General features: G+C 36.1%; 1 protein-coding gene across 3 annotated transcripts in view; it reads right to left on the reverse strand.

Annotated features, from left to right (window-relative positions):
* The window catches only part of LOC105442891 (hyalin-like), a 113863-nt gene that overhangs the window by 29973 nt on the left and 65033 nt on the right, over nt 1-18857 (reverse strand). Inside the window, exons 1-3 of one of the 3 annotated variants that reach the window (XM_030976060.1) lie at nt 12812-13339; nt 7507-7632; nt 6295-6678 (exon numbers count right to left, since the gene is read on the reverse strand). In XM_030976060.1, the coding sequence (XP_030831920.1) occupies nt 6295-6678; nt 7507-7632; nt 12812-12884 (583 nt within the window). In that variant the 5' untranslated portion in view covers nt 12885-13339. Of the gene's footprint in view, nt 1-6294; nt 6679-7506; nt 7633-12811; nt 13340-18857 lie in introns of those variants that run through there. The other 2 variants (XM_030976056.1, XM_030976057.1) reach the window with 2 other exon arrangements.

An 18857-nucleotide genomic window follows, 5' to 3' on the forward strand; every position in this document is an offset into this window, starting at 1 on the left:
TACTACTACTACTATAGTTACTACCGCAGCTTCTGCTACATCTTGGTATTTCTAGAACTCCATTGCAATTGTTTTTAAATGTACGTCTGTTATTAATACTATTGCTACTCCAGCTGCAATGAGAAACTTGGAGATCATTAGAGGCCATGAATTGAAATTTCCTGAAATTATTTGACTGTTATTTCAGGTATATATTCTTGCTTTGTCTATTCATCAAAATACATCATTAGGTGTTTTTTTTTGTAACTAACACACTTGCTCATGACATAAATTATCAAACTGAACATCATGTTCAATTAAGCTGCACAAATCTGCAATAATATAATAATATAAATTCTGCTTTACATGTCCTTCATCTACCATAATGCATTCCTAGTCCATGGCAATACCAGTGATACAAGACACATTTCCATAATTGACATAACAATATGGATAAGGAATATCCAAGTTGTTATTTCAAGTGTAAAGGGTGATCCGGTTGTTGCACTTTGTGATAAACATAAAAATTGCTTGATACACCATGGTTGATCCATAAAGTCATCTGTGTTGGATACAATATAGTATACAATTCAGTACTTATATAAGTCAGAATTGAATTTTCCTCATTTTTAGGCTTAGAGAAAATATTTAGCCAACTTCAGTATTCAGTTCAATATTTATGGATAAGTATTTACGCTACTTCTAATTTCAAAGCTGTGCAAGAATGCACAAATTACAAAGCAGGTAGTTAATGCAACATGTTTTTATATTGCACATAATTGCATTAAAAAGGTCATCAGTAAGTATTTTTGCTGAGAATCATTTACTGCAACACATAATTGCATGTAATTTAAATAGTACTAGCTTGAGCCAGCTTACTTAGCTAAGCTGACATAATACTGACATAATTCATAATACTGACATAATTCAAGTAGATAGTGACTGGAGTGACTGGTTCTGAGGCATCTTCAGTTAAAGTGGCTACTCCAAGGGTCAAGTAGCATATTACTAACACTAGTCCGAAACTGACATAGGCTACTGGTTACATTTTAAGAACAGTATACGGTAGTTCAATCAATTTATACTTTCTTTTTTTATAACTGTGTTGTGATAAAAAGTGAGGGGAAAATGCATTTATGGACAAAAAAGAGATGTCCAGGGATGTACTTGCACATAGAAGATTAAAGCTGGTCATTGCTGGGCAAGCTAAACAATTAAGAGCTGTTAGTCCAATCAATATGTTATATAGCTAAGCAATTATTGGTGCTCCTGCTTTATGTTAGCCTATTCCTTTTGTCTGTGCTTCGACTGCTTCTATGCATTGGCTAGGTTGGGTATAATACCTGCAATCACAGAAACAGTGAATTCACAAGTGGCTACATTGCCTCGCATATCAACGCCAGTGTATATCACGATAACTGTTTGCCCTGCATCAAAGAATGATCCACTTTGTCTCGATGAAACAAAGCTTTGGACCCCGCTTGGGTCAAAAGCGAAAGGTTCAACCCATGTGATCAATGCTCCCGCATCATTTATGCCAACGGTTTCTGTTATGGAACCTGGACAGGTGAATGTTGGGCCTGTAATATCCACTGTAGTTGAAAGAAACACACATAAAGCAAATGATAGAACTTCCTAACTTCATGTATTCAAGAGTCATGTCAGACCAAGTTATCTTGTCATTTTAAATATGGTGTGTACAAAAATAATCAAACTAGATTTTAAATGGCCATATCTCAACCAAACATGATGAATCTTTGTACTTGAGTGTTCTTACCAAATCACCCACAATAAAGGCTTGTTCAGATATGAGGCAGCAAAACCCCTGCGTTTTTAATGACGTAAAGTGTAATACACTTCACATTTCTGTATCTTATAACATAGAGCTCAGTGTATACGTACAAGTCCATTGTTGCACAAGATTGTCATTCATGTTTAAGACATGAACAAAATGTGGTGGCTTTTTTTGTGGCTGTTCACAGCGTCATATCTCAATAAGCTTAAAGCAATGGTCACAACTCAATGTGGCGACCGATCGATTTGTAGCCTGCTCGGTCGCCGCTGGAAGATAGGCATCGCCCAATGATTTTTGGAGAAGTCGAGGAGGCTGTAGAGCCCCAGCGATGCCTGGGCGGTGCCCTGTCAATTTCCCGCCGTTCGCCTGTCAAATTTGGATCAAAACTGGGCGAAATCAGGGAACTTCTTCGGGCAGCGTCCCGGCAGTGACTGACTAATGAACCCCTGATTCGCGAGCGGTCTCCTACCAGCCACCGGCTTATTCTAAAGAAATTGCTCAGGGGCCAGGAGGTGAACGGCGAGGCACCAAAATACGCTCGAGCGTTTGCCATCAAGCGATATAGGTCAAAAATCAAGGCCGCTAGGTCAAAGGCTGCCAACCAATTTCGAACTCACCGCCCAGTGACCGACAGATCTCCCAGCGGCGACTGCTCAGCAGTCTTTGACCTAGCGGCTTCGATTTTTTACCTAAATCACTCGACGGTGAAAGCTCGATTAGGTCGGTGCCCAGGCACCGAGAGCATTTTAGGTCGCAAGTGAAAAGTGAGCAGGCGCCGCCGAATTTTAACTTCGCGTTAAAACTTCAGCGGCGACCAAGCGATGCTATGAAAACAAGCGGAGCCTGGGCAAAATTGGCTAAAAACTCGCCACCCGGCCGCCGAGCAGGCCACTTTTGGGGGATGTGACCATAGCTTTAAGCGTATACCCATTGCCAGAACATTTGATGTAAAATGTACTTACATGTGCTTCTTCAACTCGTGATATTTCAATCATTATGACACAGAGGGAATTTACTGTATTGAAGAAATATAGTTTTACCTACCGGTAGTCATCTCAAATAATAACAGACTACCTGAACTCTTACAACTTAACACTTACCCGGGTAATCCTAAGAAGAAAAGAGGAAAATCCAGGACAATAGAAGTCCTAAAATCAACTGTTAATCCACAAGACAGCTAAATAATCCTGGTCCTCATTTGAATAGAACTGTGTAACCACAGAATACAACTTTTACTATACAGTGTGAGTCAAAAAAAAGTTTACACCTAGAAAATTGGTAATTATTTAAAAAAATCATCAATGAACATTAAATTGTTATATGTCTTATGATAGGGTGTTTTATCCCAAATCCTTTGGTACCATTTTTGTGTGGTATGTGTTCACGCTTGGATAAACAGGGGACATTGTTTGCGAGAGTGAAAACATCGACTTGCGCCAAATTTGCCTATGTGATGTTTGAATAAAACAATTGGGATTTGGGTATTAATTCGGTCTTTGCAGATCCAAATAACATCCCTAACAAAATTTATCATGCCACACATATCAAATATCGAATATCAAATATCAACGAACATTTGTGCGTGCGTGTGTGGGTTTGTGTGACTTTGCCCTTTGCAAAAAAACATATGCAATGCATTTCATTTGATACATTCAATCCATTCTCTCACTCCGCTAATCCCAACATAATACATACTGTAGGCATCACTTTGGCGCAAGTCGATTTTTGCACTCGCAAACAATGCCACCTGTTCATCCAAGCATGAACACATACCACACACAAATGGTACCAAATGATTTGGGATAAAACACTCTTTCATAAGATGTTTAATTATTTACTGTTCATAGATGATTTTAAAAATGATTAGAAATTTTCTAGGTGTAAACTTTTTTTGACTCACTCGGTACAGTGCGTCCCAGATAAAACGACACCGAGAATTATCAATGTTTTATCATAACTTAGTCACAGTTATAATTAACAAATGACACATATTTGGAAAGCTTAGAACCTCCTCTTTCATTTGATGCAATTCATATAATGCATATTTCATGCATGAGTGATTAAAATTAATTTGAAGAGAGGAAACCAAAAGTCATTTTGAAACAATCTTATCACTGGATGAAGAACATGCCAGGGCATGCACTCTCACCCAAATTTCCTCCATAAAAACAGCAGTATTCAGAGGATTACCAATGAGGTCGAAACCAAGTGAAATCCAAATTTTTTCAGAACTTTCGTCAATTACGATTGACTCAAAATAATAATAATAATAATAATAATAATAACAATATTCGGTTCTTGTATAGCCCATATCACATTATATAACGTCCCTATGGGTTTCCAAAGAGCTTTGGACATGATTACTCTAGCTTTATTTGACAGCCATCAGCACACGGTGCATTTCAAGGAATAATCCTACCAGGTACCAATTTACCTCACCCGTCTTGAGTGTGGCAAATGAGGATTAAAGGTACAGTTCTGATCATGCGATTGCATTGTGAAAGAAACGTGGAATCGATCAGAAAAGGTTGATCATCTAGCATACATGTATAAGTATTGGTGTGTACTGTAAGGTTCTGGAATCATCAAAACGATAAGAAATTTGGCCCAGTCTTGGTAAAGTTACAAGCACTGTACACAGAAAGATATATGGGACTACCTTATATCTATCCAGTCCAGATAGATATATTAATTAATCAAATATATCAATTAGTAGGCTGTTTCCCGGCAAAATTTGTATCATCACGTATTAGTCGAAACATATTCTTTTACATGATTGGTAATAAGAGCTTCCATTTAAATTTTTGAGAGGGGGGGGGCATTTCCAAAACTGGTCTTTACCTTTAATGTCTTGCCAAAGGACAATTAGTGCAGCAGCAGGACTCGAACTGCGGACTATTATTTGTCTGCAGTACGATTGTATAGCAGACAAATGTTGTTTGTATCGTTAATGAATGCATACTTATGTTGGGTCCGGGGCTGTGCCCCGATGGAATGTAATTTGCATAGGCAGCTCGTACAGGTGTGCGAGCTAATTCTGCCACGGAGACCAGGGCGTGGCATGAATTAGTGTGTAATTGAATCATTCTAGCTTGAGCTTTCAACGAGACAACTTTTATTTACAATAAAAGTGCGTTGTGTCATGTACTGTTACATGACTGTGTTTGAATAAGGTTTTCCAGAGTTTTTATGCTCGTTGAGTTTTATCTCTGGTTTTTTATCCTGGACCATGATAGGTCCGGTTTCCAGCGAAGGAAACGGTTTCCAGTGAAGGAAACGAGAAGAAATGTTTGTTAAACATTCATACTGAATAAATGGCCGGCTCTCAGTAGTCGTTGTCAGGCTATTCCACAATAATTGAAGTGTATTATTGTGTTATTTGTGTGTATTGGAAGTCAAGAGGGATGACAGACGAAATAATATGTGAGATTATAGGACAGACCTTGTGTTCCACAGTCTGGTGACATATCCACTAGACCACGACACCTCTACTAAAATTTTCTCAATAAACATATACCTGTACAGAGTAACTTATTTGGTATCATTCCAAAGGGTATTTCATTGTGGTAATTTTGACACCATTGTCATTGTTATTCAATACATAGTCAATTTATCAATTTTGGCGATGACGTTACGATGACGTTGCGATGACGTCACAAAATGTCACACTATATGGATACAAATGATTTCCAATTAGATTCATATATCTAGGTACGGTATAAGGTTCACAATTTTGTAAAGTCAATAATTGGTAGGATTGTCGTCCTATTGTTGTCTTGTGGTTCTTGAGATACCTTGACAACGAGGCTAATACCTGTAATGTTATAAATTGACTTATATGACCTTTGACTTGGATCTACTCAATCTAAAATCTAATCAGACCATCTTCCTATGGTGAAACATACTATCACCAAGTTTGAAGTTCATACCTTAAAGGGTATTCCAACCCTTGTAATAAGTTCATTTGTATGAAACCAGAAAAATAAGAGAAACATATAATGGCGAAAGTTTGAAATAAATCTGACCAATAATAAGAGAGTTATGAATGATTGAAATATGAAAATCACTAAAGGTATGCAAAATCTCAATTTGGCAGTTGTGTCAGTGGATCGTAACCTAGTCACGGACTACTCTTATGTTTGTCGTTTGCAAAAATATCATAAATTTCAGTTGTTCACCCTTGGGGCAGTACTCCAAATATGTTATGGATAGTGTATTATTTTAGGTCCTTTAAAGAGAAACGACCCTCCAGAGTCATATATTTTATATAGGGTGTGCTGGGATAAATACCATTCATTTCTCTCATCCTAAGAAATCTGGATATTGGACTTATTGATGTTGGTACTAGACTATTTTTATGTCTTTGAACATATTATCTAGCAGCTGAAAGATAATTATCTGCACAGCCATCAATATCAGAAGATTAAAATGGGGGGGGGGGGCATATTAAGGAGGAGACTAAATAAAGATATTGTCACTAGGGTCCTAAAGGCAAAATAATATAAATACAATATACTTACATACTGCCGTCCAAGTAACTTCAAAGCCCAGTAGCTCAATATTTTTGTCAGTTTTCCATGTGATGAATGCAGAATCTGTGTTGAACAGCGTTAGAGGTTGTGGCACAATACTATTCTCGTAAAAATATATCTGTTTCGATGGCGTATCTGTCCCGTTCAAATCCAGTATATCATCATACGTTAGACCTGCTCCAATATAAAGTTCATCCTTGCGTTGTTCTACTTGAAACGGATCACTGAAAACGAAGGTGATTTCAGTAGCTCCAGGAATGAACAAGAGGTAGACCCTTACTTCCCGGAAATTATATGGAGCTGGGTAGTTTGGTGAAGAGTATCTACCGCTTTGACACTCTGTTCCATAGCAAGATTCTAAAACCCTGGTAACTGGTTATGCAAACAAAAAGAAAGAAAAAACATAAAACAAATTTAGTTTCAGATTCAAAAGTATGTTATATGTATGTTTTGATAAATATTTGTTCTGCCATAAATACCGGTAAGAAACACTGGCTAAGTTTTTTGTCATATATATATATACATACACACACACACACACACACACAGTCATTTTTCAAAAGTTAAAGGCCACCTAGAATTGTGATGATAATTCTGTCACTGAGCTTGCATAATATTATCTCATTTAACAGTTACATACTAGGTATTTTACAGTGGTGCTATGATCCCACTTGACTATTTTTGGGGGGCAAAGGCAGGTGTTTTACGACTTAGGAACATGGTTTTAAAAAATGGCCAGGTTCAAAGGGCCCTCAAAGTGACCTTCCATCAAGAGGGCCACACTGATAATTTAAATGTCATTACAGTAAGGTAGGGCATAGCAAGACTGATGTGCACAATTCCATTACAAAATTTGAAAAAGAAATATGTGGTTGTTTATGTTGGGACGAATCCTGCTCAAACTCTCATTGAGATATCAATGGAGCTCTGACATAATTTAATTTTATATTTAAGCACCATCTTTTGCCGTTTGTTTGAGTACGTTATTTAATCATTAATTTAAGTTCAGATTTTCTTCGAGTTAATGCCCTTGTTGTGGGTGGTCTCATAATATATATATATATATGATGTAATAAAAACTGAATGATGAGTTGGAAACTAATTGTGAAATGAATCTTTCATCCATACATGAAAATATTCTTGGAGATCATCAAGCCATGAAAGTTAATTACAATGATGAAAAATTACAAAATTACTTACAGACATTCTGAGAGCAATCGTAACCCACTTGCATATTTGTACATAAACAAGCGTATGATGACACTGTAGATCCTGGTCTGTTGTAGCATGTCTCACCATTGGAACACTGGTTCGGCACACAAAATTCTGCAGAAACGGGCAAGATTGAACAAGAAAAGTGATTCAGCAGGAGAATTTTTGTTTTGAATGTGCATATTTGTTTCAATTATTACTACAGGACACAGGGTAGTGGGAAACCAGATACAGGATTCTCAATCTGAAGGGCGGGGAAAAAGTGGGGGGGGGGGGAATTGTCACATCTTTCAGAATCATACTTCTGTATCACTCTAGACTGAAAACAGAAATTAGATTCACACCAATTGTCACACTTTTCTAACAAAACATAATTACATCTTTCAAATATCTGACAAAGCAAGAAATTGTTCTTAGGTTATGTGGGGGGGGGGGGGGGTAGTGGAGGGGAAGGGGTAGGGGTGGAGGAGGAAGTAAGTTAGCATATATAACATTTGAACACATTATGGTGTTGCTTGTAAGTGTCGGCTTGCATAGTGATGTAGATGTACAGTAGGCTTGCGGGTGCACCATGTGAGAGAGAGGGAGGATTGAGGAGTCCTGAAAAAGGACTCTCGGTAATCTTTCTTGAGGGTTTGTAGTCCTGAAAAGGACTGTTGGTATAGTCTTGAAAAAGACTGTTGGTTATCTTTCTTAGCTTATAGTTCTAAGGAGAACTATAGCGCTTGGAGAGGATGAGTGGCGAGAGTGAGCCACTCCCGCCACTCATCCTCTCCAAGCTACTGTACATTATGGTTTATAATATTCACAGATGATTTAGTTTGGTCAGGGGACACACACACCTGCTGGATAGGACATATAATAACACATTGAAGAGCATTATGCCAGATATTTTCACAATTTTAATTTCACAACAATAAACATCTTTTATTGGGTTACACCCAAAGTGTTAAACATGAACTCTGCAGTCATTGGTGAAAAGATGACCCAACAAAACTGGTCATCTACTATTAAGGTAGGCCTACATGTACATCTCTTTAGGGTACGCATATGCGTGTTCCAACCGACCCCCCCTTTTCAGCTAAAGTCCGGTGTATAAAGTCAATACGGCTCGACCTTTTTCTTTTGTATACAAGCCTTTTTCAGCACCCCCCCCCCTTTCAGCAAAAGTCCGGTGTGTAAAGTCAATACAGGTCGACCTCTTTCTTTTGTTACGAAAAGGACATTTTGGCAACACAGATGGGGTCCGTCCGTTCTCGGAGTGGGGGGGGGGGGCCGGGATCTCTACAAAGCCAACATGGAAAATACACAAGTGCATGAATCTGCAAAATATGCTCCTGGATCATCTGTGTGTATTGTGTTAGTATTGAGTTGGCAAAATGAAGTGCCACCATGCAGAAAACATGAACTATCTGGCAAGGTATCTGCAAACACACGGTGTAAACACCTGGGACTTCTACCATGGTAGCGGTATTTCCATTTCTCTCCTTCTCCTTGTTAAACCATGTATTCTCCATGACTGGATCAGGTTCCATGTTCATTCCATATCTCCAGAGGATGCTGGTCTCAATTTGATGGCTATATATACACAGAGACTCCCAAAGATGTTTGGTGGCTGCACAGAGGTATACTGAGACTAGCTACCAGGAGTAATAATTCAGATAGTTTACACATGCGTACTCTGGAGCAAAAGACTGCCCCCCTCCCCCCCCCCCCAAAAAAAAAAAAATAATAATAATAATAATAATAATAATAATAATAATAATAATAATAATAATAATAATAATAATAATAATAATAATAATAATAATAATAATAATAATAATAATAATAATAATAATAATAATAATAATAATAATAATAATAATAATAATAATAGTAGTAGTAGTAGTAGTAATAATAATAATAATAATAATAATAATAATAATAATAATAATAATAATATCAAGTTAAGTTCAAATTCAATTTTATTGATCATGCACAATGACATGGCATAAAAATCATTTTCCGGCTGTTTATCAATTTAGTACATCAATTAACATACATGTGGGCCCTACTATTTATACAAAATACAAAATCAGGAATAAATACAGCAAACAATAGAACATGAGTACAGAATGGTATAGGCTTTGGTATAGAAACATAATGACACAAATTACAACCATAGACATACCAGAGATCATAACTGCTATATCATTATATGGTTAAATAGGCAGATTAATAAAGTTTAAATAAATGTGCAGGACATCCATACAGTGCATATCCATAATGACTGATTCTAGACCTAATAATAAGTAACAATTACCTCCTGAACCTTTCATTGTACAGTGTCATGGCATGTATGATAAATGACCCCCTAAATATATTTTTGTTTTAATTGACTTTCAGCAGCCGGACACAACCTGATTTGTTGAAAATAATGTGCATATGTAGAGGATGAGTTTTATCCTCAATGGTGTGATTGAACTTATCGTTTATAGCCGATTCCATTATCTCTTTGAGTTATTTAACCGGTAAGCAAATTTTACCTTACTTGCAGTTTTCAGTACCCTTATCAGTTTCATTTTGTTTTGAGAGGTGACACCAAAGAACCAGACAAGACAGGAGAAGAAGATAATTGGTTTGATGATGCTATCATAGAAGAAAAGAGGAGTCTCCCTTCTGATATTGAATGTTTTCAATTTCCTTAGGAGGTATAACCTTTTGACACAATGTTTTGAGTATTCCAACTTAAATCCTTGTCAATGTGGGTTCCTAGATATTTGTAGTTCGAAACCATCTCGATATCATCTTGATCAATAGCCAACGGCAAAAAGACATTATCCTTTATCCTGAAATCCACAATCATTTCTTTTGTTTTCTAAATATTAAGGATCAGTGACATTTGTTTACACCAAATAGCAAAATCATCCACCTTCGGCAAGTATAAGGTGTAACAGGAAATAACATGGAAAACTAGGAGGATGCCTGAGCAATGATCCATGTTGATTCACATTTTCATCCTTAACCCATTGTCTACCTGGTTCAATGGCATAGCTGATAAATTATGCACTCTTATATAAAAATGAAAACTAATTTATTTTTGATATTTTTGCTAGGATATTCTTCTAAACTGGTGAAAATGAAAGAAAGCTCACAGATAATTGTTTTACCTGTACCAAAACTCAATTATAGCTATTACGTTACCTTTTGAACAGTTCGTTAAAATTTATCATGTCCACATTTTATAACAAGGATGGCCGGCATTGAGATTAAACAAGGGAAACGCTCTCGGCGGTCTCGCCTGCATAACGCAATTCAATATGATACACCAGAACGTCAATGACGTAGCGCTCATCCGCATCTCACAACAACAAATATCGTAAATTTTATGTGGTACACTTTTGAACTGGTCAAAAAATAGAAATTTGATGCCCTGGAAGGGACATAATTTAATTTCATTTGCATAAAGTACCATAAATAATCAATGGAACAAAATCTCACAATTCTGTGTAGAAGTTTAGTGTTCCAAATTTAGCTCTACCAGATAAGGCAAAATCGGTCAAGAAATGAGGGAAAAGAAGCAATTTTTGTTATTTTTGGAATAAATTTGCATAAATTACCATAATTAATGGAGAACAATTTCAAAATTCTGTGTAGAAGTTTAGTGTACCAAAGTTAGCTCTACGATATAAAGCAAACCAAATCAAAATCGGTCGAGAAATGAAGGAGAAGAAGCCTTTTTTGTGATTTCGAATAATTTTGCATAAATTAGCATAGATAATGAATTTCACGATTCTGTGTAGAAATTTTAAATCCCCTCCTAAGCCCCATCATATGAAACAATCAGAATCAAAATCGGTTGAAAAATAACGAAGAAGAAGCATTTTGAAAATCTTAATGTTGATGCCACAACAAAGTCTAAGTTTGTTGACCTTAAATGGCCTTTGACCTTAACTTAGTGACCTGAAATTCTACTCACATGATTGGGGAGACTTGATAACCCTATAGTCCAAGTTTCATTGACTAAGAACTTATACTTTCAAAATTATATCAAAAATTCAAAAACTTAACCTTAGGTTAAGTTTTCGATGATGATGCTACAACATAGTCCAAGTCTGTTGACCTGAAATGACCTTTGACCTTGACTTTGTGATCTGAAATTCTACTCACATGATTGGGGATACTTGATTACCCTATAGTCAAAGTTTCATTGACTAAGAACTTATACTTTAAAAATTATATCAAAAATTCAAAAACTTAACCTTAGGTTAAGTTTTTGATGTTGACGCCGTCGCCGTCGCCGTCGCCGTCGCCGTCGCCGTCGCCGTCGCCGTCGCCGCCGCCGTCACCGGAAAAGCGGCGCCTATGTCTCGCTTTTTGCTACGCAGGCGAGACAAAAAGGAATGCTGGCAATGGAATTACAATTGCAAACAAAGAAAATCTGACATATTTGAACTTCAACAATTACTAAAAATCCTCCTTAATATTCAACATGAAAGATTGCAATGAAACTACTTGTTTTAAAGAGATTAATACACTTATTCTAGTGGAGGAGATCTTGGCTGTTTTTTTCCCCTAAACGCTAGATTGCCAGCCTTTGCTACTCCAACATGCCAGATCTACGAGAATGACACAATAACATATAAAACAATATGATAAAATAGTAGCAAGAAAATTAATTAGTAATGATACAAGAGACAAAGAAAAGGAGAGAAGAAGTAAAACTAAACATGGAGGTTGAAAAGGAGAGGAGTAAAACCAAACATGGAGGTTGAAAAGGAGAAAAGGAGTAAAACTAAACATGGAGGTTGAAAAGGAAACTTCTTCTCTCCTTTTCTGTGTCTCTTATATCATTACTAATCAATTTTCTTGCAACTATTTTATCATATTGTTTTATATGGAAATGCGTATTATATATATATAAAGAGAAATGCAAAGAAAAGATATGAACAAAAATGGAAAGTAAGATAAGAGAAGGAAACCAAAAGATGTCAATGAAGAAATATAAATCAGAAGAGGATTTAATAAAAATAGAAAAACAAACAGCAATAAAAAAGCGAAAATGGAAAAATACACTAAAAGAAGGAAAATCAAAGAATTATATCAGGAAATGTAGAAAGGAAAATTGTCGGAAGAGGACCAAAAATGTATGTAAAGAGATGAGATGAGATTTTTATGCAATGAGTTAAAAAAAAAAAAAAAATGGGTCGTTTGAATAAGTAAAAAATGATACTTCAGATAGGAGGGAAATTTCATTACAAATACATTTGGTGGGCAGGGGCATACACAAAATTCTTTTAAATGTTATTACCTTGAGCTGTAACAAGATGAGGCACCAAAGCTATGAGGGCTACCAGCAGTCCCCAAAAACGGGGCGTTGCCATATTTGGTGAAGGCAGAACGGCTCGGCCGTTATCCAAGGTACAACAAAAAAAGTTGATAAAGTGGATTCCACTTAATATCCAGCAAATAGATTTTGAACCAATGCAATGGTCAAGGAAATCAAATCTCTAAACGAAGAAGAAAACGACAGAAGAACGGAAGACGGAGACTTGGTCTGTATAAACCAAAATTCAAAGAGTGAGAGGTAGAGAGGCACGTACTCCCTGATAGCACAACCTGTCTGCTGTGAAAACTTATCCTAATAACTGCTTGATGTTATATCCTTCTCTCTAAGACTCTCTCTCTCTCTCTCTCTCTAAACTGTGATAGGAGTGGTGGTGCATCACAATAAAGAAATGCGTGGGTGAGTGTGTGTGTGTCCTGTAGCTCTTTTTCTCAGGGGAACACCGAGCCAACACCCAGTTCTCCACTCTTTCGATTTCTCTCTCTCTCTCTCTCTCTCTCTCTCTCTTCATTCTTCATATTTCCTCTGGAGGCATGCCTAACAATAGGGTAGAACGCTGATTGGTTAATATCAACAAACCCTAAAAAATTGTATACCTCTAGTTGAAGGTCAATGAACAATATGTGGGAACCTGCACAACCTGACACTGTCTATATGTCTCCATCAAAATGTGTTGAATATCGACAGAACTATTATAACTTTGTCTTGTTTCGTATTATTTATATATTGAGTCCTTCATGACTGATAAATTTTCTAATACAATACATCAAATAGTGATATGAATTAGAAATTATAGAAATTCAGATATCGATAGGTTGCAAATTTGATTTTGATTCAGATAGATGAAAATGGTCAATATCATTCAAGAAACACAGTAACATCAATATTTGTAGATTAAAATACATCAGTGCACACTAGTCATTTCCAAAGAATGGAGGGACTTGAGTTCTCTCTCTTCTTTCGACAAGATATTACATCCAGTCCATATGTTTGAAACTACATACAATTTAGGCAATCAAAACCATTTAGTGGTGTGTTAATTCATACAGAGGTACATGTAGATTGTTATGTTAAGAAACATCATGATAATAGGCCAGTTATTTCATTTACCTGTAACAAATAATTTTATTTCATAAGTCAGAATGCGAATTGCATATATAATTATATCCTTCACAGTCCTTGACCTCATTTACTATTTAAGTTTCCCTCAATTAACCTAAACTGACACACAATATCACTGAAAATACATTCTCTATCCAGTTCCATTGAGTAACTGCCTAAGCAAAACAATTGGTATAAACAACAAACCAACATCCAAGTCTATACGAGTCTTTGGTTTTTCATCTGATGCGATTTTATTAACAGTTGTATTCATCGTTTATCAAAGCTTGAGTAGAACAATATAAATGGCTGCTCAGCAGCCACTGACAATCAAATATCCTCATCTTGCATATGTGATCTGCCAGCTCAACTGCATCGGTAAATCACTAAATGAACAATGGAGAAGATTAAGGTTGTTCTGGCTGCTGATACATCATGTTACTGAAGTGTTGAAGTAGTATGAAGCTGACAATCCATGCTGAGGTTATGCAAATGACTTAAAATACAAGTCCACTCCAAAAATAACTTACTTTCAATAGAAGCAGAAAGATCAGACAAACGAATCAAACAAAGTTTGAGCAAAATCAGATAACTAATAAGAAAGTTATGAATTTTTGAAAAAGTATGTAAAACTATGGAACAATGGATCACTACACAAATTGCCAATTTGGTTATCAGTTTGTGACGTCATGTCCTCACTATTTGTCAATTGCTTTATATAGTTTTATCCCATTGATTTTTCTTTTTATCCTCCAAAACTTGATTTCCCCATGTCTTTGCCAAGGTTATAGCTTGCATGACATTTCAAAAAATCTTTTACGAACTTTGGAGAATTGATACTATTTTCTGAATATTGTTTATTCATAATTATTGATTTTTATATAAATAGTTAATCAAAATTCACATTTTTCAGGATTTAATTGGAAAAAATTACTCTATATTAGTGTATCCACACAAAAACATATACTATCAATCTAACTTGGATGCTGGTGTAGAGAAATAAGATTCTTAGGGGGGAAATAGGTAATCTATATTATCAATATAAAGAAATTAGTGGATAGTGAGGACATGACGTCACACAGACTCATGAGTGAGTTGCCAATTTGTGTAGTGATTTTCAAAGTTTTTCATGTCATTAGAAATTCATAACTTTCTTATTAGTTATCTGATTTTGCTCAAACTCTTTTTGATTGTTTTGTCTGATATTTCCTATATTGAAAATAAGTTTTTTTTTGGAGTGGACTTGCCCTTTAAACCAAAATCATGCGCCATCAATGTGTTGTATAGAATGCGCATTGACTTAATTGTGCGCAGTATATATGACTGCATATGAAAACCACATACAGTGTACCTGCCAATGAAGGCCTCCACAATAATTGACGTAAGTCAGTTAAGGAGATATCTGAAATCTAGGGTAAAATACTTAATTAGCCAACATCGTCAACTGAATACCAAAGTTGGCAAAGTATTTTACCTGAGCGGAAAACTGAGTAAAATATTTGTATTTATGACATAAGTATTTGATAGAATTCTGGCCCTGGGCCCAATATACTAATCATGTAGCTACATTTATAGTTATGCCCTCCTATTTGGAAAAAAGAACATGAAGTGGTTAACTTTTGCATTTATCAATCAGTTTCATACTGTATGAAACAAAACAAACAAAACAAAGTATATTGGAAAAGGTACTGTGTTTAAATAGAACCTTGTCTACCTTTTGATTTTGTTTCCTGGGGGCCGTCATAAGTTTGTGGACACCCCCATAGAAATGCATGTTAATTCTATAACACACGTTTCAATGGGATGTCTAAGGAGTTAGACCAATGATGATTTCAAGAAAGGAGCCTTTCAAAAACCTTTAGAAAACCATAATTGGCTATGTGTTAAAAGCTGGTTCAGTTATACCTTTATAAAACCATGATCGGCTATGTGTTAAAAGCTGGTTCAGTTATACCTTTAGAAAACCATGATCGGCTATGTGTTAAAAGCTGATTCAGTTATACCTTTAGAAAACCATGATCGGCTATGTGTTAAAAGCTGGTTCAGTTATACCTTTAGAAAATCATGATCGGCTATGTGTTAAAAGCTGGTTCAGTTATACCTTTAGAAAACCATGATCGGCTATGTGTTAAGTGTCCAAGAAATAGGCAAATTGATCAATCAATAGTACTTGCCTCATCTTTCTTTCTTTTTCTTTTTTTGGGGTTCTACCCTGTTGTGGAGGTGTTATGGTACATGTATAGTGGTTCATTCACTTCAACCAATGGGTTGAATGCACCAATCCAAGCCAGGCACATACATTAGCAAGACATTATTTCATGTTTGCCATTCTCCACCCAAGTGAAAATGGGTACTCTATATACTTGAGTGTTTGGCTATGGCCAGGCTAATAACTTTAGATAGAGCATCATGACATGACAAAAATGAAAGCTATACAGAAAGCCACATTGTTATTATCATTGTCATTCTTGTTATTATAATTACTAGGTACTTGGAGAAACACTTGATGTCGAATTCTGATTGGGTCACTGAACCTCTTATAAACTGACAGATCACTATTGATGATTATGATGAATTATTATCATTATTATTATTATTATCATCTTTATTACTATTATTACTATTATTATAATTATTAGTATCATTATTATTGATACTATTATTATTAATATTATGATTATAATTATCATTATTGCTATTATTGTTATTATTATTCTGTAAAAAAATGATCTCTAAACTTGTGTTGTATTTCATCACATAAAATTGCTAAATGATGTGATCAGCTGAGAGCCATAGGAATGTTAGCATATAACCTAATGCCCATCTGGGCCTGTATTCAATTCAATACATAAGTACAAAATTTAAGCTTTTTACTTAGTATTTGGCTTAGATAAAATACTTAGCCAATTTTGGTATTCAATTCAAAATTTTGGCTTAGTAATTTACCCTAAATTTAAGACAGCTCCCTACCAGACTTAAGCCAGTATTTTAACCTGCGTACAATTATACCAGCGCACATTCATTGCAACGCATTAATTGCACATTAGTTTTGATTGAACGTGTGACGTCACAATGCTTATCAGTAAGTATTTTACTTAGATTTTGTCCTAGAGTACCTCACTGCCGAAATCTTGGAACTCGCAGGCAATGCTGCCCGCGACAACAAGAAATCTAGGATTTCTATAAGTGTAAAATGCGATTTAAATACGAGATAAGTAAATTTCTTAGCTTAGCCATTTACTTAGTAAATTTCTTACTTATGCTAAGTATTGAATTGAATACCGGCCCAGGTTCTCAACAGATGAAATAATTCTTTCTTTGTGAAATCACATGTGAATAACTCAGTTCTGACCCCTGCCAACAAACCATAACAATTGGCTAGAATATTTGATGAAAACAATATCATTTAGAAGCCCCCCAAAATAGCATCATAGTTTTATACATGTTCATATTTTTTTATCTTACATATAATGACCCCTCACAATACAGCAAAAATCCTTTTCTTTACAGAATAAACAAAAATAATTAATTGTGTTTCAAACCACTTTTTATTAAACAGTGCAAAATTAATTCAAAAATAATTCAAGAGGGGAAGACTTGCAAGAATAACAAAAATGTGCCTTCATCTAGTGTCTTTACAATTTTGTTTATACTAATCACATTTGCTGCTAAAGCACTCCTGTTATTTCATCATCCACAATCAAGGTAATACATGTGAATGAGTGTATGATTACTTTTCAGATGGCTACTAATCATTGAAATTACACTCATCTATATTATACTCAATGATTTGTTTATGTATCAAAGTCTGTGACTAGAATAAGAGTCAAGGTTACTCTCTTCATTTATCGTGGCTTTAGGAAGAAATACATTCTTTCATTTGTTGACAAGCATGACACAGTACTATTGAGAACGTAATACCAAGTCAGAAAAAATTGATGTTCAAATCTATAAGGAGATGAAATAAATTATTCTCTAATTTTCTTTAATTGGTAATCTTTAAAATAAGATTGTTTTAATGTTCAATTTTTTTTCTCCTTTTTGTTTTGTAGTATTTATATCTTATTAAAGTGACTCGGTAATGGGGCTTTCACATATACACTCCGGGGCCCGTACGGCGAGTAAAAACAGACATTTTGGGAATTTTCGACCGGTGTCCGGCCAGCTGCCGACAAGTTCCTACGGGCGCCGGGACAGTTTTCTAAGCCGTACGGGCCCCGTGGTGCTGAGTTGGCTGCTCCCAATTCTCCCGGCGTTTTTAACTGACCGTTAGCCCGTAGAAAACCCGTAAAGGGCCCGTGAGGCACCTTACGGGTCCCGTGCGGGCTCCGGACAGTGCCCGGACGGGCCCCTTACGAATTTTTTCTTCAATTTTAATAAAAAATGTTTACGGGCGCCTTGCGGTGCTCAAGGGTTCCGTACGTGTACCCTACGGCGCCCTGACGGGCCCCTCAAGAGCCCCGGGTGATATGCACAACAACAGGCGTCTGCCGTCCGGGGGCCATTTAAAATGAATATTGCCCGTGCGGGTCCCTCACGGCGGCATCTCGAAATGTACAACGCAGATTTAAATACAGGAGGTACGGATACCAGAGGACACATACAGAGTGAGTCGGAAAAAATGTCCCACTTTTTAAAAGTTGTATTGTTTGAAGTATGAATATTTAATGATGAGTTTTATGATAGATGTCTTGATAGAGTTATCCTCCCAGTACATTTAGGTACCATTTTCATTTGAATTTCTGCATGCATGACTGAACATCAGACAATCTTTACAAGACTGACAGATCTCACTTGTGCCAAGTTGCTAGGTGAGGAACAAAATAATGTTTTGAACAAAGACAGCCATTTTGTTCAATTATCCAATCAGCCAGACAGACAAAAACACACAAATACACGCACCCCCCCC

This window comes from Strongylocentrotus purpuratus, unplaced genomic scaffold, assembly GCF_000002235.5.
Source record: "Strongylocentrotus purpuratus isolate Spur 01 unplaced genomic scaffold, Spur_5.0 spur5_scaffold_8, whole genome shotgun sequence".
Classification (NCBI taxonomy): Eukaryota; Metazoa; Echinodermata; class Echinoidea; order Camarodonta; family Strongylocentrotidae; genus Strongylocentrotus; species Strongylocentrotus purpuratus.